Genomic DNA, 23,902 nt, shown 5'->3' on the forward strand with positions numbered 1-23,902 from the left:
CTACCTAAGAATTTCCTCTGCACTGACTTGCTTTCTCTTTTAATAGCAAGAATGCTATAAGACACAAAAAGCCAAACCAGAAATCTTGCAGTGCATTGTATATCTAGTCATGGTAAGCAGAACTTGCTTTTCTTCCAAGCAGTTTGTTGACAAACTTGTTTTAAAGACATTACAAATATCTTCAAACTCTTATCTTAAACTTTAGTATCACCTCATTTAATACTGCTGTTCCCAAATGGCCTTGGACATAGGTGGAGTCTGATAGTGGGGGAGCATTTGCTTCACATTATCTTACTGGGTTCGGGTTTTTTAGTGTTGCATCTTTTTTTATTTATTTTAAGAAATCTCCTTTTATGCATAGTTGAGAAGCCAGAGTGGAGCTGTGAGGAGAAGCTCCATATCTGGGCAGAGAGTCCTGCTGACCAGGCAGCCCAAAGAACAGGCAGCACTGCCTGTTGTGTTTGGCCCCTGCACAGAGATGGAATTGAGTGGCTCAAGCCTCCCTCTGCTTATGACGGAGTGAGGAATAATGCTGTCCTCCAGATAGATGTGGCTGTGCTTTTGAGTAGCCATGAGGAAACGCTGCCCAGAGGGGTCTGAGCCTGTGGGACAAGGCAGTGCAGCAGCTGGTGGGTAACTGACCAGCCCCCATGAGTGTATTCACCCAGGCTGTTCCTGCTGCCCTGGCAAGGTCTGCCTATGCCGCAGGGATGTCCCTGAGACTTGGTGTCACCTTGAGCTGCCATCTCAGCACCTTCCCCTGCTGCTGAAGACCAATACCTCCAAAGGCAGAGAAACTCGAGCTGTCTCAGGAGCCACGTGTTGCCTTGAAGAGCCACTCAAATTTCACATGGTTTCCCCATATATTTTCCTATAGCTCCAGACTTGCAGCTAGCTTGCACAATAAGGAGCCTTATGCTACTGACATCTGCAAACAAGAGTTCCCAATGAGATCTGGAGCTCCTGGTTGCGAAGACATGTGATTCCATCTTGGCTAGAGCAGTGTACAAACAGGAGGGCTGGTAACAAGGTCTTCTGCTGATGTCTGAAGCTGTATGTGGCCAAAAATAATGGCTAGGACTTAAGTTGTGTCTTGAGGAAGTGGATTATCAGCTTTTGTTGTATAACCCAAAGGCAAGGATTGCCTGTCGATGCCAATGGGTTGATTCTTCAAGTAGAACAATACTGGTAGATGAGAGCTGAGGCTTTGCTGTATTAAATGTAATCCATTTTACTGTACTTGTTTGGGCTTAGTAAATGTGTAACTGCAACAAGACAACAGTGGAAGTTCAAAAGCAGTCCCTGGGGTGCCTGGTCAGTGGGTGGGAAGGTGCCGCCTGCCTCACTTTGGCTGGTCTGGTAAACCTTACAGTGGTGGCCTGTGCCACAGGGTGCCCCTTGGGTCTGAAGCACTTGCCTGGCTTGTGTGTCCATCCATGAGCTGGCTGCTCCGTCCGTGGCTGTGTGGGGCATGAAGTGTTTGATTCCAGCTCTGCCAGCTGGTAGGATTCAGGGTGCTCACCCTGCCCTTGGCAATGGACAGTCATGCCCAACCCATTGTGTGGCAGCATTTGGAGTTGGATGAGTGTCTGGAACAGATCCAGCAGCCTGGACACAGAAGTCCTCTGGCTAACTGGGGTGATGGGTAGTGCCAGCCTGCTCTGGAGCTGGTACAAGGGTGTTCTGGAGGGTGCTGAGTCAGGTGGTACTTCCATGGGGTTTAGATTAAGTAAAGAGCAGTTAACCTCTTGGTTACTGCTTGGACCTTGACATGAAGCAGAAGTCATGTTTGGACAAGTAGAATAAATTACCAAGTTGAATAAATTACTAAGAAATGGGCTTGCGAACACTGAGGTAGCCCAGCAAAACAGTGGGTTTGTGTGTCACTGGAGGTCACAGGCTGGTGATCACTCTCAAATGCCTGTGAGTTCCTGCACCAACGTTTCACTAGTTTCTGAAGTGCTGGGTTGTTTTGGGGGGGTTCATATACTGCTTCTTGTTACTAACAATGCTTTTCCCTTTGTATGCAACAAAACTTTTCCAAATGAGTTTATTTAATCCAGATGTTTGTATTTTAAATAAACAACCATGTGGAGTCCCTTGCCTATACTCAGCTTCTGTCTGACTCATTAAGATCAGAGTCAGTTAAAAAAATCCCATCAGTTAGTAGGCATCTAGCATGTGGTTCCAAAACTGGCAAGTTTGTAAGTGGGCTTAAATGTCTTCATCTGTTCTGGAGAGCTGGCACGCAGCTGAAGAATCAAAAATATCCTATTTTTCTGGATGTTAGAAGCAGGGTGGAGTATGTGTGCATTTTAAGACCATTTTCAAGATGTGTTTTTATGGGTTCCCAGGGTGAGAGGTCTTTTCACTGGCTTCAAAATATCTGAAAAAACTGTGGGTGAAAAATGAGGTGAAAGCTACGTGTGAAAGCAGACGCACGAATGAAATAGCAATCCCTTGGGCAAATTAGGCTGAAATGGGCCGTTCCGTACCCTTTGGGCTGTGTTTCTCAAGGATGAGCAGCTTTGTATGGAGACTTAACAGTTCTGTGCAAAAAAGCATGTAAAGGCTTGTCATCTGCCTTAAAATTGGCAAGTCAGCATTCAGCTGTTTCTAGAACTATCTGCTCATAAAAGCTTTTTTCCTTATTAGCAACACTAGGTTTCTCAAGTAAATTAAATGTCTTTCCTAACTGAGTGCCATCAGATAACCTTTTCTTTTTGAAGGCTATAGAATATGACTTTGAATGTCCAAGGAGACCTTGAGGTGCCCCAGGTCCATGCAGGAGCTTTGAGGAGCCCAGGAGCTGGTGCTGGAAGCAGGATGGGTGATTCCAGGTAGGGGTGGGAGGAAGGAGCAGCTGCCACCACCATCACTGGCTTGGCACTGGAGCTGAGCTGTGGAGTCCTGCACTGCTGGGCAGAGCTTAGGGCTGGTCACCAGCTAAGCTGCTGCCTGTAGTGCCCGGCCACACATGCAGGGTCCCTGCAGAGCATTCTCAAACAGGAATTTGTATTTTCTAACCACCCACAGCACTGCAGAGTGATGGAGCTGAGCACTTTCCCCTAAATGCATGCTTTTAAAATTACCTCTGTTCTTTTACTGCTGTTGATCCCTCTGTTTGCAAATCTGTTTTGGCAAGGATGGCCTCTGCCCATCCCCATGTAAAGCTGGGGAAGGCTGTCCCCTCGCTGCAGTCTAGGGGGCACAGGGCTGGCAGCCTGCATGGGCGAGGGATGAGGGCAGCAAGGAGGCATGACAAGTGCTGACTTTAAATCGTGTATGGTCTTGTAATGAAAGACTATCGCAGCACATGGCCTAGATCAATATTGCATAGGCAGGCAACACCCGTCTCCAGCATTAAAAACCTCTGCAGCCTTAACTGTTCTGATGGGCTCTAAATGTGTGTGTGCAAATGAATGAGCTTGAGAGGGATTAAAGGTCTTGCACAAAAACTTGATAGATGAGAGAGAGCACCAAAAAAGGTAGGTGGTGTGAGACCTCTGTGTTAAGCCTTAATGGAAAATGCAGACTGCAAGGTCCAAAGTGATCAGAAAATTGCAAGAGATTGACACTCCATAATGCTTCTTAAGGACTTACTAGGTTTTTGTGGAGGTGGATGACCACCCTGTAGCTTAGTCTCTGACTGCACAGGGTCAGATCCATTGAGATGGGGCAAAGCACCAGTGAAGCTGCCATTGCTTCTGCAGTGTGTTTGTGTCTTGGGGGGAGGGGACTGTCCTTGTTTTCCTGAGGTCCATTTTTACACAGAACAAATGTGCGTCTCAGACAGGAGTCTTGAGAGTTTCTGTAAAAACAACCAGGCTGAGAGAAATTCAGCATCCTGTGATGTCACTTCTCCCTGATGCTTCCAGCAGTACTTTGGTTTTGTCTCCCATTGTACCCTCCTGCATTCTTCACAGTCAAAAAGCCATGCTTGATAAATCCATGGCACAGACACTAAAATAGGTGGGGTTTTTCCAGTGTTACTGTCTCCTGTTGTGGATTTTTGCACTTCAGTCACCTGCTGGGAGGTTTTAGGACCCTGTGCAGCAGTGAGCACCCATGTGTGTAAGTGACTTTCTTGTGTTTTCGGTGAGTAGCAGAAAGTGCAGCCCTCTTTTCCCCCCACCTTTCCTCCCTAGGGCCTTTCCCCACAGAGTTTCCTGTTCATAGTGGAGACTACCCATAAATCTCAGTGCCAGAGGCGTGGAAACATGCCACATGCCTGAAATACACTTGAGCCCCTGTAGAAAGTCCAAGGAGGTCCAAGCTGCAGTAAAGAAAGTTTAGCATCAGGGTATGGCAACACATCTCCATGTCTCACTGCATGAAACTTATGACTTGCACAGATTTATACGCAATATATAAGCTGAATAAAACCAACCATTCAATGAGTCCTGAAGCCTCTGTGCATGTGATGGTGTGTGTGTGATCAGTGTTTGATGTGCCACCCTCTCATGCTGTTCCAGATATGCCATCTTACCTCACCTTAAGGTGAAAGCCTTCATCCCAAACATCCCTAAATAAACTCGTAGCAGGTCTGCGTGGACAGTGGTCAAGTGGCAGTTGGGAGATTAGAGGCTTTACAGCACATAAGGTGTGGCTGAAGAAACAAATGTCTGAAGGAATATTAGTCCTCAAGTCTCAGATAATCTTTGAGAATAAAGCCTTTCCAACTCCAGTGTCCTATTCTTTTCCAGATGTCAGTGAGCCAGCCACAGTCGGGAAGAGGTGTGCCTTGTTTACGTTGCAGAGGGACGTGCATGGGCTTTGAGCCACATTCTTGGAGGTAAGTAACATCTTGGCCTTGATTGGGCCCTGCCTTGACACTGTCCTTTTGGTTCTGCTGGTATTCAAACTTCAGTGACTTTGAGTGTAAAGAACTGCAGAGCATTTGAGTGGTATTGGGAGGTGTGGAGAGGACACGATGTCTGGCTAGGACAAGTACTGAGTTGAGAAGGTGCTCGTGCTCTCCATCTCCCTTCCCTCACTGGTACTGCTCTTCTTTTTTTTTTGAGTTGGTCTACTCCACAAGTGTTTAAACCAAGCTGAAGCTCTTATGTGGTAGGTTGTTTTTTCCACTTTTGCCAATGTTGCCTGCTCCCTGGGAGTTGAGACTATCTCTGCTAGGTTGGGTGCAGGTCTTGACGGCAAGGTGTGGCTTGAGAAGAGCAGAAAGCTGGGGTGGGAGATGGTGCAGCTTGCAGAAGAGTTTCACCTGCTACAGGACTGTCCCTGGCAGAATTTTGTGGTTGGTGCTGTTCAGTGGGATGTCAGGAGTGGGGCACGGTGCTGAAGCTGCTGCATGCTGTGCTTTGCACAAGCCACCTGATGTCCTGCACAGTGTGCATGCTGGAGCACGGATCCCCTGCATGCTGCATGCTGGCCTCCCAGTCTTTCAGATTGTTTGGAAATGAGTTGCTGAAAACAAATGCCCTTGCTTGCTTTGGAGGCAGGGAAATGCTGACCAAAAGGATGATTTCATGCAGTTAGTAGGAGTAGTGCCAAGTGCCTGTCTGTCACCCTTGTCCCTGAGGTGAGCGTGGGTGCAGAGCTAATGGAGTGAAACAAAGCTGTTGCTGAGGGCTTAGTGTTCAGTCTGGCTCAGCAGCACCACAGTGGCTGTGGCTGCTGGCTGTCCTGAGTATCCTGATGGCTGAAATGCTATGCTTGGTGCCAGAAGCGTCATGTTATTTGATACTTTATGTTCAGTTTTTCATCTTAAACACAAATTTAGGTAAATAGCCACCGGTATCAGTAGCTGGTGGGAGCTGACTTCTGGGCAGGGACAGTGGCTGCTGCCTTGCCCTGCCTGCATGCAGATCCAAAACAGGAGACGCAAAGGGGGCTTTGGAATGGGAGCTGTCCAGATGTTATTAATTATAAAGAATTGGTGCCCTCTGATGTTGTCTTGCAAAACTCTAGACTTTTTCTGTGAGCCTGAAGAACGCCTGCTTCCTGGGGACTGTGCAGCTGGGTCCTGTCCCAGCGGTGCCCAGGAGCTGGCGGTCTGCAGGTGTGTTGTCTGTGCTGCTGAAATGCTTCAGTGGGCTTCACGGTGGTGCCATGCAATTGTGCCTACAGCCTTTGGTTCCAAATTTCAGTACCTTGGCTGTGCGGAGATCCAAACTTTATAACACTCACTGGGTTGAATTGCTTTTGTTTTTTGACTCACTTAAAGGCTGGTTTGAATGATACTTGTTCCAGAATCCTGCTGAAGGACTTGGGGTTACATCAGAGCTAGTTTGTCCTTTCTGCTATTAGGATTTGATGGAAAAGCTGGCCAGCAGAGAGTGGCCTTATAGACTTATCTTTATGATTTCTAGCTAATGTAATTGAAATGATAGACACAAGTATCAATTCCTTTAGAGGTAATTTTTTCAGTGGCATGTAAAGCCTCATAAGAGGCAAGGCTAGTGCTTGGCTGGTCAGGATGGGTGATGTAGTGATGATGCTGTACAGGTTGTTCAGAGGAAGTGGCAGCTCCCTGCCATGGGTAGAAGGCAGCAGTCTGCTGGTGCTGCTGCAGCTGCTTTTGCCTGAGGACAGCACTTACAGGCTTGTAACATTCTGCTCTATGCCACTGCTGTTGTTCCCTCTGGGATGAAAAGCTGGACATGAGCCAGCAGTGCATGCTCGCAGCCCAGAAAGCCAACTGTATCCAGGGCTGCACCAAAAGAAGTGTGGCCAGCAGGTCAAGGGAGGTGACTCTGCCCCTCTGGTCCGTTCTGGTGAGATCCCACCTGCAGCACTGTATCCAGCTCTGGGGCCCCCTATATAAGGAGGACATAGACATGTTGGAGAAAGTCCAGAGGAGGCCACAAAGGTGACTGGGGGGCTGGAGCACCTCTCCTGTGAAGACAGGCTGGGAGTGTTGGGGTGGTTCAGCCTGGAGAAGAGAGAGGGCTCGGGAGACCTTTTTGTGGCCTTTCAGTACTTAAAGGGGCTTATGAGAAAGACGGGGACAGTTTTTTAGTAGGGCCTGTAGTGACAGGACAGGGGGTAATGGTTTTGAACTAAAAGAGGATAGATTTAAACTAGATACAAGGAAGAAATTTTTTACAGTGAGGGTGGTGGGGTACTAGCACAGGTTGCCCAGAGCAGCTGTGGGTGCCCCATTCTTGGCAGTGCTCAGGCCAGGCTGGACGGGGCTTGGAGCAAACTAGGCTTGTGGAAAGTGTCCCTGCCCATGGCAGAGGGTTGGAACTAGATGGTCTTTAAGGTCCCTTCCAACCCAAACTGTTCTATGATCCTATGAATTGTGCTGAATTCCTGTGTGTGGCGCAGGCCACATGAGCCTTTTATCTTATGCCATAACTCTGGTCTGCGTTTAACCTTTGGAAGAGGCTGATGCTCCATGGCTGAGCCATTGCATGGTCATGTGCCTCCCCCTGCCCAGTTTGCAGTGAAAGGATGATCGTGCTTCTCGCCCACAGGAAAATCTGTAAGTCATGCAAATGCAGCCAGGAGGATCACAGCCTGAGCTCAGACATGGAGGATGATCAGAAAATTGGGCGCCTGCTGTCAGACTCCAAGTATGCCACGCTCACTGCCCGGGTGAAAGGAGGTGATGGCATTCGCATTTACAAAAGAAACCGCATGATCATCACCAACCCCATTGTCTCTCGGAAAGACCCCACCTTCGACACCATCACGTATGAGTGGGCTCCACCAGGGCTCACCCAGAAGCTGGTAAGACAATCCATGGTGTGTTTGGTGGGTAGTTGCGTCACTTAATGGAGAACTTGACTTGGGTCTGGAGCGAAGTTTTTTGGATAAATAGCAAAACACTTGGTTTGCCTCAGAGAGCAAAAATGCACATAACACTTAGTATTTTGGAAAACCTCGTAAATAACCATAGTAGGTAGGAGGGGAATGGATTGCCTTTGCGTTTTTATAGGTTTGCTTGCCTTTCTAGGAGAAGTCTTAACAGGTTTACAACTAGAAAGATTGCTGCTTTACCAAAGTTCATGTCCAATAAAAACGTTGCTGAGAAGAGATCCCATCTCTGCTGTCCTGCCGGTTGTACAGTGCCTGTGCAGCCCACGCAGGTGTTTGCATGCTCCAAAAACCCAGGCTGGGTGTGGGAGTCATTTGTCCAGGCCTTCTCAGGGTGTCTGGGCTGGGATTTGGTCTGTTTTCCTAAACACCCCCAGGAGGCAGAAAGCTGTGCAAGCTGTGGGACCTGCATAAGGACAACAAATTAACTCTAGACACCCATCGCCATGCTTCTAAATCCATGCCAGGTCTTGACTGGGCTTCTGGGAGACAAGCTATTTGGGTGGTTTATTTGGGTAGGAGTTGTCCCTGGGCTTTGACCTCCCTGTTGGAGGGTGAGGTCCTGCCTTGCTTGTTGAGTCTGATCTCTTGCAAATCTGGGTGTGAGCTTGCCCCAAGAAGAGCCAGCACAGGTGGAGGTAGCTAGCTGGGAGACTTCCACTAACCTGGAGGGGGGGTTTCAGCAAACACTTCAGAAATTATGCTTCAGTCTGTCTCAAAAGCAGAGAAATTAAATCAACGTGGAAAGAAGTAATGCAGTACCTAAATTCAGTGATGTGTTTGTAAATTATTCTGTTACAGAAATGGGCTTTAATGATAATGGCAAAATGACTGTCATCTTTAATATAGTAATTATTTTCTTTGCTTGCTAAGATAGCAATTAAAATCTTGGTCTTAAAATAGGCCTGGCATCTCAGGTTTATTAACCAGGAGTGCAGCTAGTGCTCACTTGTGCTTCTCAGTCACAGAATGTCCCTGAGCCTCTCTAGAACACAGCCTGGTTTCCTGTTGAATGCTGCATCACCTCTGCCCCAGGCATGAGTGTCCCTAGGAATGCCATAACAGTGTGCTGACAGTGCTTACTTTGTGGCTTAACTTCTTTGTAATGCTGTTTTCTTTAATTTCAGCTCAGATTTGCCAGGCAAGCAGAGGAAAGGGGTTTAAATTCTCTTGGTGCTGGTGGGCAGCTGAGTGGCTGTGCCTCAGGGCTCCTATCTCCTGCTCGCAGAAGAGCATTGCTGCAGTGGAGAACATCCTCCAGCAGTGACCCAGGGCAACAGAGTGAAGCAGTGGGCTCGGAGCCCCTGTGCCCCAGGGTCCCTCCCACCACCTCTGCTGAAGTGCAGCAGCCACCTATGCATGTCCCCAGCAGGCTTGCAGAGCTTCCTTCCGCAGGGAGCAGTCACGGGAAAGCTGGGTGTGCCAAGGTGTGCTAGCCTGGAGGAAAGCTAAGCCCTGCTCTGTGGCTGAGAGCATCCTGCCTGTGTGGGCATGAACTCTGCCCCTTGCTGCTGCCTGAGGAACCCCTCCCAGATTCAGCACTGGAGCTGGGATTTTTTTGCCCTTACAGCTAAACATAGTCTGGTCCAAATCACAAAACCTAAACAGTAATATTTTTTTTTTTTAAGAGAACTCAAGGTATAAAGGGGAGGTGGGGAGCATTGTCCCATGCTGAGGGATGGATCCCAAAGCAAGCCCCCAGCCCCACCTTCCCTCCTGTGGCTGGTTTCCATCTGGGCAAGCAATGCTGCTGTGTGGGAATGCATGGAAGTGGTTTTGGCATGTGGAAGTGTTAGCCAGCAGAGCACTTTTTGAGGGAAAGCATTTAACTGGCTTTTAACTGTGTTGTGGTATTAAAACATTATATATTACACTGTCATTAGTGGACAGCTTTTGCTCTTCAAATTAAATAAATAGCTTAAAGTTGCTGAAAATTGCAACCAGATTTTTTTTAAAAACAATTGGAACAAATGTGAAATTGCAGCTGCAGACCCATGGGGCAGACTGATTGTTTCTTCTTAAAGCTCAGTTGCCCTCACCCCCCTGGAAGGGCTGACTGGGGGTGGCATGGAGTTTGTGCTGGGAATGCAGCTGGGGCCTGTGGTGCTAAATGAAGCAGATCACTAAGCTTTAATGAGGGACCGAGACCCCCACACACCCCAACTGCCCAGCCATTCCATCATAGCACAACTGCTCGCAGCCTCCTCTTCCTTTCTCTTTTCGTTGGTAGGAGCTGGCCCAGCAGGAATGTTTGTTTAACCAGTGTTTGCCTTCCACAGGTCCCCGGGGGAATCGGGGAGCTTGTGAGGGATGGAGAGAACAATGATGGCAGTCTTCCCACCCAGCCCGGCTCATTAAGCGTGCTGCCCAGCCTGGGATTTATCAGAAACCCAGGTTTCACAGCTCTGCAAGCTGGCTGCAGCATGACGCTGCCGGCACCTCAGGGCACAGTTGGCTCCTTGCTGTGAAGGATGCCTGAATTCTGAGGCTCCTGGGCTGCTTTCCTCTGTGAGCCTGAACCCTGACAGTGTACCCTTGTGAGTGCGTGTTTGGGGTGATGCTGCATGCAGCCCCCTGCACTGAGGGCCCAGTGGCTCTCCCACCCGCAGCAGCAGCCTTTGTTCCTGCAGTGCTGGCAAGGGGATGCCCAGGGGTTATGTGCCTCGTGAAATCTTTTGAGCCCTTTATAGCACCTGAACAGACTGGAAGATATCTTGGTTGCAGTAAACAACATGCAGGAGTTTTGAAGACAACCTTGATAAAATTCGGCTTGAAGATCAGCTTGACAAAACTTATAGGAGAAATGCTGGATGTCAGCCATTCTCAGGATAGTTTCAAAAGGATTTGGGCCAAAAAGCTTTTAGTGTGTAACTGGCTCACTCCAGCAATTTCCTTCTGAAGGCAGACTGGAAACTTGGGATTGTTTTTAATATTGTTGTCCTGAAGTGGATGGTCCAATAATAGGAGGAAGTTCAGAGCATGTTTTCATTAAGCTGTGCCTGGAGAAGTCATGAAGTAGATATTCAGGATCCTTGGGGAAAGGGAAAAAAACAGATCATAAAATATCTCCAAAATCCAGTAGTTAACATTGAAACCCTAAAATGTTCTTCCTCAATTATCTGTGCTAAGGCAACATAGTAAAGCATTTGACCATGATAATACATGGTAGCAGCAGAAGAAACAACTTTCTATTACCCTTCATGTCAGTTTTTGGTGTTGGGTTGAATTTTTTTCCCCTGACCTATTACCTGGACACATTTTATGACATCTGCAATTATAACTTTAAGCATTTCCTTGATCCCTTGATATTGAAACCTGCTGCTGAGCGGTCCAACTGTACTTTTAAGAAAGGCTTGAGACTCTGCTTGTCAGTGGTGAAAGCGGGAGAGAAATTTAGTATTGGCAATGGAGAGTCTGGTGCTGGCGTGGAACAAGACGCTTCAGATGCATGTGCTGGTGCGATGCTATTCTGTAGCTCTGGTATGAGTGTTCATTAGCGTTGGCACGTTTGTAATGGATTAAGAATTTCTTCCATTAAGATCCTACCATGTTACTGCTCTGCTAGAGCTCTTGCTGTGACTGAACCAAGCCAGCACAGTCTGTGTAGCATAATCTGCGTGGTCCTAATGTTTATGGTTGTACAGTGTTGAGGCTTTGGTTGCTTTTCTTTCCAGTTGTCAGGTACCACCGGCAGTGTCCTTATTTTGTGGGACAGTGCCTGTGTGAGGCCTGGGCCAATTCTTGTCTTTTGCTTCTGTAGTTCCTATTAGGATTTCTCACTTCTGCAAAAGCCATCTGTGCACCAGATCACTTCTACAGCATCCTGCAGCTCTCTAACGAGCTATTTCTGAGCAGCACCTTCTCCCACAGGGCAACAGCCCTCCCCAGTAAACTCCTGGGTATGAATCCTGCCATTGCACAAAGGCACAATATACTGAGTGTTGATGTGTAATATCATAATGTGCGGTGATGTTAACATCCAAGAAATGGGGAAGAAGCCCTGCCTCCATCAAGTCATTTATCTCTTGCTGTTGTGAATCTTCAGGCAGGAATCTTGCCCTGCAACGCTGCTATCTGGCTGAAAGTAGCTGAGGTAGAAAGTGGCTTTGAAGTTTTTAGAGACATGAGTTGTTCAGTGTTGTGCAAACCTTTCTGTATGTATAAGGCTATACTGAACCAGACTATGTACAGCAAACAGTTAATTGCTTCTCTATCTTTTTCAAAAATTCAGTTTTTGACTGCTGACCAAGTAAGAAACAAATCTAATGCAGCTGGATGCAGGTCTTTAAAATGGAATGGCAGAGAGCCAACTGGCTGCCCCTTAGCTCTTCACACTACAATAGGGAAACACACAGCCTTGAGTGGGAAACTCCCTTCCCCTTAGCAGCAGGCCAAAAGTTAACTGTGCAGACCCCACCATCCTGCAAATGCTGATTCATCATGGGACAGACTTCTTGCAAAATCAGTTTACTCTGCTTTTAAGATGTTGGGTAGTGACCAGTTGAGTAGGAGATCTTATTTTGGAGATTCTTGGCATTTACTTTCCATGTTGCAGGGCATCTGTGACCAGACACCTTCCCTTTAGTGTAAAAACAATAGTTGGGTGGAGTTGGTGGCTGACTTACCTATAGACTCAACTGCTATTTGACTACTTTTTCGTGTATTAAAACTAAAAGATCCCCTTTTATCAGTTAAACAATACTGTAAACTATGCTGCATGCAGCCCATGAGGGCTATGAGGGGTGCTCTTGGTTCAGCCTCCAACCCATTCCCCAGAGCTCTCCCCATCATGTCATGAGGCAGTAGGAAGCTGGTTGGTCTTGGGTTTTGATGTTTATGGGTTTCTGGTCGTTTCAGCAGCCTTCAAATTACTTGGAATATGGCATGCTAATGCTGGCTCAGAGTAACAGTCAGTTCTCTCTCTGTCCCAGGCCATGCAGTACATGGAGCTGATCCCAAAGGAGATGCAGCCAGTGGCAGGGACAGATGGGGCGTACTATCGCCGGCGGCAGCTAATGAGACAGCTCCCACTGTATGACCAGGACCCGTCCCAGTGCCGTGGCCTCGCTGAGGGCGAGCTGAAGCTGATGGAAGACTTTGTGAAGAAGTACAAAGCTGAAGCACTAGGCGTTGGGGAGGTGGCACTGCCAGGCCAGGGTGGCAGTGGAAAAGAGGAGGGGAAGCAGCAGGACAAGAGCATCACTGCCAGCAAACTCCCTGAGTCCACCAATGGGGCCCTCGAGAGTGTGCCAGCAGGAGGGCACTATGTAAGTGTGGGGCTCTGCGGTGATGGGGTGGGCTGGCAGGGGCATCCTGGTGCTGCTCTGAGTTTGGGCAGCTTTCAGGGAACAGATTGTCCCAGCTGGGGCTGGGGGGAAGTTGCACCAGTCAGGGTTATCTGTTCCTTGTTTACAATATTGCTCCTATGGGCTTCTGCAAGTCTGCTGCAGCGCTTTTTTGAACTGCCAGAGCAGTGCTGCAATGCTTAGTTGCATCATAGCATGCTTTGCTACAGCACTGTGAAATGTTCCAGTGGGACCCTCATGAGCTCCTGCCAGCCCTGCTGAGCACAAGTGTTGAAGAGGGGTGGCTTATCTCCTCTTCACCACCTCCCTCCCTCCACCGCAAAAGCTGTGCTGAACCACCAAGGTAAGTAAATTCTCTGCTAGCTGTTGGAGCTGGTGACCTCAGCTTTAGATTGTTGGCAGCTCTGAAGGATTGAGTGTGACATACCCCTGGATGATTGTGAATCAATACTCGGGATCAGAAACCTTTTTTACTGCGAGTTAGTGAGTATGTCTAGCTAGGCTTCCAGACCAGTGCGAGTGGAAAGACCACAAGTGACAGGAGGTGGTGGCTCAGTCTAGTTAATGCAAAGCTGTGAATATGGAGGTAGTGCTCCCAGGGCTGTGATCACTTTGGGGAACTTTGAACAGACCACATGTGTCTCGGGGCATAAAAATACATTTCCACAAGGAAATGATTGAGACTCCCTAACACCCTTTTAGATTTATATTCTTCCAGCACGTTCTGGAGCGGCCATTGTGGTTGCAGAATAAATGCTTATCATAAAATACAGTGAATGAATATATTTCATACTGGCACTTGTGAGTGAGTTGCAGCAGAGGATGTAAAGCTGCAAAAAAAATGGTGTCTGAGTTTTTACGGCAAGATTTTTCTTGCCATTACTGCACTGAGATTGTAACATGTTAAGAGCAGTTTTCATTTTCATTCCATATTGGGTAATGTCTCCCCTCCGCTATGGCCGCCTTCTCTATTAACATGCATCTGACTTTGAGTGCAGCACTACAGTAAAGGTTTTTCACTATTGCAATAAAATACTGAATTGGACAAAGAATTTTAAGCTAAAAAAATGGCCAAAAAAGGAAGATTTCCATTAAACATATTAATAAAAGTCATCGTAGTGATGAAGGTTTACTTAGACTGTGTTTGTCCTTCCAAATACATAACTGCAATGTTATTATCCTTAGTTTAAAGCATCATTTTTCTCATGGCGCTAGCTGAAAAATGGAACTGCTTCAAAAGCAGTTGCAGAAGATCCACTTTGACTGACACACTGGGCAGCTCAGCTCGCAGCAAGCTTATGAAGTACTGTGGTTTCTTGAAGTACTGAACACAGACCTCCTGTTTCCCCCTCTAATGAAGCACTGCCTGTTTTAATTTGATCTCATGCGCAGGAATTAGTGCAGCTGAGTTGATATGAATGGACTGTGTCCTAAGGTCTGGAATGTGCTTCCAGAATGTCTACTGGCTTTCACAAGACTGCCCTGGAAGAAAAATTCTGCCATAGAAAAATGAGATATAGCACTTTGCGATATGTGTGAGGCTGGAAGTAGATGTGAGCAAAATGAGCTATATGAAGACTGAGAGTAGATGTAGAGAGACTGACAATGGATGACATGCATGAAGCCAACAACACTGGAAGCTTTAATGTATATTGTTGATGTATTCAGGGTTGAAATGTAGTTCAGCATTCTCCAGATGTGGCGGTTTAGGTACTTCTGTATTGCTGTGACCATCTCCTACATGTCTACTAAAACTTGGGTTTTAAATATGATCCCTGATCGCAAGCCTGAGGAAGCTCCCCCGAGCCTCCCTGCACTGCTGCTCTCTGGGGTGCTGCAGGTGATCCCCATGAGTGCCACCAGCCTGCCCAGAGCCACTCCAGGGCATGCTGTCCTTGGCTGGGAGCATGTCTGTCCCAACCCTCAGACCTGCATGGCTGCTGTAATGAGGAAGGCTTTGGTTCAAGGGCATAGGGGGGAACATAGGGTGCTGAATAGCTTAGTTACATAGAGATCTTGATTCTTGAGCAGCTTGTGCAGCGTTTGAGTCAATCAGAAGTAGGACACAGACTTGAATCTGCTGAATACCAAGCCTCTTAATTGGCACCAGCAGCTTGGTTTCAGGCTATTTCAGATCAAGGTGTGAGTCTGAACTATAGCTTTATGAATCATAGAATCATTTAGGTGGGAAAAGACCCTTAAGATCATCAAGTCCTACTGAAGGTCTGATGGGGTTGGGCTGGAGGTGGGGACACAGCTAACAAAAGACCACTACCCTTGTTCTAGAAGAGAATGAACCCAGAAGGCACCAAAGCAGAATGATAGCCTTGGATGTTTGTGGTCCCTGTGCCAAGGCTGTTAAACCTTACTGCACACCTAGACCAGCTATGTTGAAATTGGCGTGTAAAAGAAAACATACAGGGCCTATCTAAATCACCATGAGCGAGGCATCTGAGCTCAAACAGCTTTTTGAACTCATCTTGGCTGCAGAAGGGGGCCCTATCACTGTAATAATTCTGTCCTACAAGCTGAATGTTCTCTACTGAACATAAAATCGTATTTAACCCCCTCAGAACTGGAAAAGTCCTCTGGTGTTGGAATCCCAAAGCAGTGATCAAAATTAGCCATTGTCCCAAAAAGCTTGAGGCCAGCAATGTAGTGAGCGCTCAGGAGAAGCCTTGTGGTGTCTGGGGAGCACCCTCTGTGAGAGCTGTCATGGGAAGATAGCAGCCCACGGAGAAAGCAAGTTTGAAACAGCTTAGGAGAAAGGGACACTTTCTTGGCCACCACCTCTGGTAACTCTGCTAATAAAGTCTTCGCTCCTCTCCCTACACGCTGGAGATACAAAATGAGTACTAACCTGAAGAGCCACTTCTGATTCAGTGTGTAAATGACAGGAGGATAGAAGTTATATGATGTTTAGGGAAAGCCCTGTGAATAATTGCCATAGAAAGAAACAGCAAAATAAGTTGTTCTTTTAACAGTTCTTATTGGCAAGAAACTTGAGCTCAGAGTTGGAAAGCTGCCCGTGTTTGTTCTTGCTGTTTAGATCTTGTAAGATAGGCTGGGATGGATGGATCTGGGGGTGACAGTGTGGAGGCAGCTGCAGCGTCGGGCTCTCTGGTGCCCTAAGTCATCCAAATCATAGAATGGTTTGTGTTGGAAGGGACCTTAAAGATCATCTTGGGGAGGTATCAGGGTGTAGGGAAAAATACAACCCTTGGGTCCTTTATGGTGGGTGCAGAATTTGTCAATGCCTGTCTGCTCTCACTGACAGCAGGGCCAGGGTGCTGGGAGTAATGCTCTGGCAGCCGCTCCACACAGAGCACAGCAGCTTCATGTACTTGTTTTTGTGTTCATACAGACCAGAAACCGAACAGCTTCTGCACTGCGCTGAGTTTACTCCTTCATTGGCATGGGTTTTGGGAGTGCTCAGAATGTGCCTGAAGCCCGTTGCGGCGGATGGAGCAGTGTAAGCAGACATATCCCCTTTCAGACTCACAGAAAAGCCAAGCCAGGAAACATTTTGTCTCTCCTCTTGTGCTTCCTTAGCCTGTCATACTAGATTTTCTGGTAAAATAGGAGATGCCTGTCAGCATGATGGAACCACTTCAGGGACTGCGGGGCAGTTACTGAAAATGCAGACTGAATGGAGGAGGAGGCAATAGCACACGGCATGGTGTGCTAGAAATAATAGTAATAAAATAAAGAAAATGCACTTGATGAGTGTAGATAAACCTGTAGCCTTCTGCTGTGTAAAGGGAAAAAGGAGTTTAAGAAAACTCTCAGGATGCAAAAGAGTCATCTTAGTGCTCGTGCCGTGAACTAGCAAAAGGGGCTGGACACAGTGGGGAGCTTGTCTTTAATGCTCATGGAGAAACCCTACTCCCTCTGCACCCCGGGGGGCCGTTTCTGCAGCTGCTTTATTGGGGTTGTGGCAGGGTCCTGTACTCCCAGTGCAGGGTTCCCAGGCTGTGGTGCCTCTAGGGCGGTGTTCCTCAGGACATGGACTACAGCTGTCCCATGGGAGGGCCCGCTCCTCAGTCCCTGCCCTGTTCCTAATGTCCTCCTGAGCTCAGGAACTGTTGGTTTACCTTCTAATGAAAAAAAATATTTCTGCCTCCTCTGTCCGCCTCTTAGAAGCTTGTTGACTTGAATTGGGGTGTTTGTAAGCAAAGTGGTTGTCCAAGCAGAGGGAAATTCCCAGCCCCCAGACCCTGTGCTGCCTGGAGGGGGGATGCCACTGTGCGCACACTCTGGCTGGGCACAGCGGCTTAAACCCCAACACGTGTGACACGCAAGCTGCCTCACGCCGCGTCTTGGTTTCATAAAAGCCTTAGCCAGACTGCTGCAGAGGTTCCTCGTAGACGTCTGCCCCTGCAGCCAAGGGCTCTGCTGGAAGAGACTCCAGCTGCTACTTAGGAGCACTTCTTTTAAGGAGTGACAAAGCACAGACGCAGAAGCTATTAGCCTGACTTGGACTATCCAGACCTAAATGGGAACTTAAATAACAGCCCGTCAGCTTCGGAGAGGAGAGCTTTAAAGCTTGCTCTTAAGTAATCATGGGATCACTCTGCAGGCACAGATAAAGAGTAAACCAAGTTGGTCTTGTGTGTAACATGCACAGATGCTAATTAATCTTCAGATTAGCCAAATTGATTCTGTCTGTTCAGACTGTTATAAATTGAAAGCGCTCTGCTGCAATCTGTAGACTGACATCTGTCTTATGCATGGACATGATATTCAAAAAACAGTGAGAAAAGAACCAGGTTCCTAATCTCTGTGCAAAATAACATCTTTGACGTGCTGCACTTCTGCAGTATGGGATGTCTTAACTCTTTCCCAGAGAACCTCTGGATTTTTGTAAAGGTTGGTTTTAGCTTGGGGGTGTCCCAAAGACCAGGCATTTAGCTGATGGTGGGTAGTGCCGTTCTTACCTGCCCGAGGACGTGGCTGGAAGAGAGTAAACAGTATTCCAGATGAAGACTGGTAAATACATATTTATAGTGACTTTTAATTAAACTTCAGCTTGACACCATCCATAGGTAGCATTTGTCCAGATGTTTGCATGGGATGTGGAGCAGTAGCCTGGGAGATGTTGGTTCTGTTGGCAGTGGGTGCCCTGTGATGCTCTCTGTGTTGTCAGAGTCCTACTACACCAGGGGTCCTCAAACTACAGCCCGCGGGCTGGATATGGCCCCCAGGGTCCTCAATCAGGCCCCTGGTGTTTACAGACCGCCCCGCCCCCGCCAGGGGTTGGGGGAACCGAGCAGCCACAGATGACTCCCTGCCACTTCATCCGCATGCTGGCCCCCTGGTTAAAAAGTTTGAGGACCCCTGTACTACACCACTGAGATGTTTTTTCCCTGCACTTTTCTCAAGTTGCAACCATTGCTTTCTCTGCCATTTAGTGTTTCCTTGCTCTTCTACCTCGCTGCGCTGTTTCTGTAGCTTCATTTCGGACTGCTGTGTTTGCTGGGCTGATACAGCTGGCTTTGTTATTCTGAAGTTTCCCTTCACAGAACAAGAGCTCAAACAAAACCAACCTAAGCCACGCAGCTTAGCAGTCCTGGAATTAAATGTTTTGTTTCCACTGTCTACCTTGGTGCTATGGGATGCCAAGCAGGAGCACAGCTGGTCCTTCGGACTGCATAGAAGTGGGAAGCGTTGAGGACATGCTTGGGGATTGTGTTGTTCCATTTGGCTAGCTGTGCTCCTTACCAGCTGCGTGGTTAGGAATGATGCATTGAAAAGATGCTGTGAATCGGTATGTCTGAGAAATAAATATCTGTCCCTTGTACTGAACATCATTTGTCCTGTCCCCACGCTCACTCGCCTGCCTTTCTGTTGCAGCGCTGCGAGACCTGCAAGCAGGTGGTGCCAGGGGACTGCCCGGTGGTCTATGCTGACAGGGCGGGCTACTCACGGCAGTGGCACCCGGCGTGTTTCGTGTGCTGCCAGTGCTCCGAGCCACTTGTCGACCTCATCTACTTCTGGAAGAGTGGGGCTGCCTGGTGCGGGCGCCACTACTGTGAGAGCCTCCGGCCACGCTGCGCCGGCTGCGATGAGGTAGGCACCAGCCGGCTTTCCTCTGCCCATGCGGGGTCCTGGCGCAGGCTAACTCAAGGCTTCCCTGGCGTGTGTCTGAACTTGCTCGCCCACCTGCATGCTTCCAGGGATGCTCTTTGGGAACAGCATCCTTCCGGTGCTGGTCACCAGGGCTGTGGCTGCCCCAGGGAGCTGGAGGTACCTAAAAAAAAAAAAAATGGGGTGAAGCAGCGTGATGTTAATTACAGCCTCAGCTAGCTATGTTGTATCTATCTCAGAGCAGCAATCCAGCTCTAGTTGCGTTTCAAACATGAGGGTTTTATAGTGCTTAACTGCAGCTCATGACTGGCTCAGTTGCTCAAGTGCATTCCGCACCTTTTATTAACCTATTCCCAAAGAATGGCCTCCATGGCTAATGGGCTTGGTGGGAGGCACGGGACTGGCTCTCCTTGCTCCTGCCATGTTCCAGCTTGGTGAGATGGTGGCAATAAGCAGTTGTCTGTCTGTCCCGTAGATCATCTTCTCGGAGGACTACCAGCAGGCAGAAGGGATGGCCTGGCACAAGAAGCACTTTGCCTGCCTGGAGTGTGAGACGCTGCTGACGGGCAAACCCTTCACTCTGGACAACACCAGCCTCCTGTGTGCAACCTGCAGCAAAAGCAAACGCCTCTGAGCAGGGAGCAGCCCGGGGGCGAAGCAGGCTCCCCAAGGTCCCACCAGAACGGGGGTCATTTGACAAGTACATGAGAATGAGAAGGTTAAAAAAAAAAATTAGAGCCTGGCTATTCACTTGCAAGCAACTAAGTGCCCCCTTTGCATCCAATACAGCTTGCAGGAGAATATTTTCTTGGGAAGGAAGCAGAGGAAGCTCATACGCCTGCAGGTGGGAGGTACATGGCGTATCTGACTAGGAGGGACTGAAAAGGAGGGTTTGTGTTGTGCTGTTTTTTTATTTTTATAAAGTCTCTCCAAGCTTTTTATGACTAAGATCTTGCAATAGTCTTTTGGAAACAACACATCTCAAAAGTAACTTTTGGCATACTAAACCTACAGTCAAAAACAGGGGTTGTTCCTACTTTTTGAAATCTATACTGGAAGTGTCCATTGCAGGCTGCTGACAACTGTGCTAAAGCAATGGGTTTGAAGAATTTGATTAACGCAGGTCATTACTTTCTGACAGCAAATGATATAAAATTGCAGCAACGTGTAGCTGTAGCTTTCTCCTCCCGAGTGTACAATAATGTAAAAGTAATGAGTTGGCACACAGGATGATTGGTTTAATCCTGGCAAGATGGGAAAGGTGTGCAGCTCTGCCCTGGGGCAGCCAACTGGCTCAGCCCATGTGAGCTTTAGCCCTGTAACTGGAATGCAAAAGCATTCCTGGTAGGTCCCAGCGACCAGGCTCCCTGGCCTCTCTCCTGCCTCTGACTGCCTGTTATTGCAGGCGAGTGTATTTCCACAGAGCAGCATTGTGTTCTGACCACCATGCTGGAGGTCGTTAAGCATTTAAAGTATGGGCCTTTATTTTGGCTGGGCTTGATGAGGAATTTTATGGAAAACAGCTTTCCAGCCTAAGCTCTCTTGTGGGGGGGAGGTTGTGCCTGTGAAGCTGTGATGCCAGTTTTTCCCTGCAATATGTCAGTGACCCCCTCGGAGTACTGGGGAACCGTACCTTCCCCTTGGAGCTGGCAGCACCCTTGCCCTGGGCTCTGCCCTGCCTCTTGTTCCGCAGCTCTCCTGGCCCTAGGGAAGGTCCCTGTCACCTCTTGGGTCTGGTAGGGGTGACACCATCCCAGGATCTGGTGGTGCGTCTCTGTGGACAGTGTTTGTTGCCTACATCAAGCGATGCTTCTGTTAGTCCCTGAAAATATCAGATAGTCCAGGCTGGCAGATGTCTCTGTGCTTGGTCTTTTTTCTTATATTAAATGTCTACATTATTTGCCAGAGAACTGGAATATTTTTTGCAGAGGGGAGTGTGCAAGGAGCTCACAATTGCTACATTTTCTTTCTGCTACAGAAGGCGCTGGTTTCTCTTTAAAGCGTGCTCCGTGCTGTGGATGTTTGCTTGCTTATGGTAAAATAATTTGCAGATAAGAGTGGGGAGAAACTGTACCTGTGACAGGGTCAGAGCATGTGAGCTGTGGGCTGGACTCTGCCACATGCATCGAGGGACGCCCCGCTCTGCTGTTGGGGAGGAGCAGGTCAGGGCCATCACTGTCTTTGAGTAGGTGAGACCCATGTGGTGCAAAGACATACCTGTATGTGGGATGTGAGTGCCTCTTATGCTTTGTCCAGACCTGTGCTGTTGTGTGGTTGATATTCATGGAAATGCTGGGGTATTTAAATGAAATGCTGCTACTGGAGCAGAGCAGGAAGATCCCAAGGTGGCAGCAGCAGCCAAAGCTGCAGGGGTGACAGAGGTGTGTTGCAGGGTATAGTGGTGGACATGCTCCTGGGGCTCTTTGTCCATCTCTCGAGTTAGTCAACGGATGTGTTGAGTGCCTCAGAGTGTTGTTTCTGTAAATTCGGTCAGATGCTGCAAGTGGAGAGAGGATGTGTAAACCTGAAGCTGTGCTAGGAATAATAGTTTCCTTGGTTCAGCCTTGGATACTGGCACTTTGGTTATAAGTAAAGTGGGAATGGGAATGAAAAGTCAAGACCACTGCTTAGCTTTATTGCCTCTTCTTCATTTTATTACAAGGGAAATGTCTTTGCATCTTTGTAATTATTTTTTTTAAGACACTTTGTTGTTCTAAACCCTGCAGTGTTAAGGCAGCCAAAAGTGCATACGCTCTGTGTAAGCAGTGATAAGAATAGTGTGAATCACCTATGAAACACTACTTCAGCACAGGCGTTAACATCCGAACAGCATTCCCTGACGGAAAGTCAGTGTCCAGCACGCAGCTGGTTACCTCTTGGAGTAATTTGCCTGTGAGGTAGGTGCACAGCCGTTGCACAGGTGTCTAGAAGAAAATTAAATGGGCGGAAGGAGCCCAGAATATCCACGTTTCTAAAAGTGAAACACTATTAACTAAACTGCTGCCATCACAGAGAACTCAACAGCAGCTGCAGTCTTCTCCCTCGGTGTTTTTGGTTTGCTTTGCCTTGGCTGGCTGTGTAGTCCTTGTGGGGTTTGCGATAAAATGAGCGCAGGGGAGGTGTGTGGGGAAAGGGGATCGCCCTTCACAAACAGCCAGGGTTAAAAACCAACAGAGACTCCAAGGGAGGCAGCGGAGAAGAGGTGGCTTTTGTTTTCTCTGCTGCAGAAGAATGTGCGTGGTGGGAGCTTGAGGAAATGTCGGAGTGGAGGCAGGGGGAGCGGACAGGGTTTTGGAGGGAGCGCTGGCACCACAGCTAACGCCGAGACCGGAGCCTGCCTCCACGTCCAGCACTGCGTCACTGTCCCCTGCCGTGGTGGGTGGCACTCCCTTTGTCCTTGCTCCCAGGGGCTTCAGGGCCAGAGCTGGGTCACCCCCAGCATCCCCCCTGTGGTGGTGCAGCCTCCAAATGAGAGCAAGCGAGTCTGCTTTACGTACAAGGGCTGTCCTTGGTGACATACTTCTGTTGGGCTTATTTTACTGAACTGTGACTGCAGCCTGCACATAGTAGCATCAACTTCTTGCACAGTCCATCTCCGTTAACATAGTCCTCCATCGCTAATGCCTTGATTTGGCTACTTGGAAAAAAAAGATGCCACTGTAGTGTGTTCTGGTTTGGGTTTTGATTTTGTGATCTATAAATTGTCATTCTCTTCTGAAGTCCCTGTTTCAGCATACACATGCTTGCTTCGGGCTTTTTGGACTGCTGGCATCCACTCAAACCTTTTGGGTATTTCTGCAGCTAGCAAAATACTGTCTGCTAAAAAATTTACTGCAATTAAACAGCTTAACGAAATCCTGTGCCTCTCAAGTGTCAGGAGCAAAAGCGTGAAATTAATGCATCTAACAGCTCAAAAGATATGCAAGTCTTCGGTTTTGATACTGAAATTCAGTGTAAGCATGAGACTCAACCCCAAGTGAAGACGTTACGCTGTGTTTCGTTATGGTTTATCATCTAGAATGAAGGAGGCTGCTGCAGCTGCCTTCTGCAGGTCACGAGCTCTGGTTTTCATGAAAGTTAAATTCACAGGGGTGTGCTGGCCTAGCGGAGAGCCAGCTGTGAGCGAGGAATGGAGGGGCTGCCCAGAAAATGGATAAAAATGGAAGTATTTCCCAGGGTGACTGTGTATCACAGGAACAGGCTAAGGGTAAAGACTGTGTTGTGTGACTATTTGAAAAGCATCTTGTGCCACAGCTGTGTCCAGTCCATTGTTTCAAATAAAAGCTCCTGTGCAAAGACCACTGTATGCTGTCTGGCTGCGTGCATGACCTTGAGCTGGTGCAGGCTGCCTTGGCAGCCCAGGTAAGAGCTGCCTGTATCACGGCTATTGTGAGATGAGGAGATGGTCTCATCTTACTATGCTGTGATTTTGAACATAAAGTCCCTTCTCATCAGATGGAGAGAGGCAGTAAAACCCAAAGAAGACGCAGGCAGCAGATGGGGGGCGATGGGATGCTCACACCCCGCCAGCGGCGAGTGGGCATCTTCCAGGCCGTGCTGCTGCCCACCGTGTGCCTGGCAGGCAGCTGGGGAAGGTTTGTGTGAAGCTCTGAGCGAGCAGCTCCTGTTGGCGTGTGCAGCTCTGATGTAAAAACTCTCGCCTGGCCCTGGCTGGGTGGCCGGGGTGATAGAGGCCTGAAAACACGGGTGGGTCTCCCTGCTTG

General features: G+C 48.2%; 1 protein-coding gene across 3 annotated transcripts in view; it reads left to right on the plus strand.

Moving 5' to 3' along the window:
* Positions 1 to 23,479, plus strand: part of LMCD1 (LIM and cysteine rich domains 1) — a 36,293-nt gene extending 12,814 nt beyond the window's left edge. For all 3 annotated transcript variants that reach the window (XM_080387651.1, XM_080387652.1, XM_080387650.1), the window contains 5 exons: positions 4,707 to 4,795; positions 7,443 to 7,698; positions 12,717 to 13,052; positions 18,945 to 19,160; positions 19,654 to 23,479. In XM_080387651.1, coding sequence (XP_080243777.1) covers positions 4,707 to 4,795; positions 7,443 to 7,698; positions 12,717 to 13,052; positions 18,945 to 19,160; positions 19,654 to 19,812 — 1,056 coding nt within the window. In that variant the 3' untranslated portion in view covers positions 19,813 to 23,479. The remainder of the gene's footprint in view (positions 1 to 4,706; positions 4,796 to 7,442; positions 7,699 to 12,716; positions 13,053 to 18,944; positions 19,161 to 19,653) is intronic.
* The last annotated feature ends 423 nt before the right edge of the window (positions 23,480 to 23,902 follow it).

This window comes from Falco punctatus (genome assembly GCF_963210335.1).
Source record: "Falco punctatus genome assembly, chromosome: 4".
NCBI classification, from domain to species: Eukaryota; Metazoa; Chordata; class Aves; order Falconiformes; family Falconidae; genus Falco; species Falco punctatus.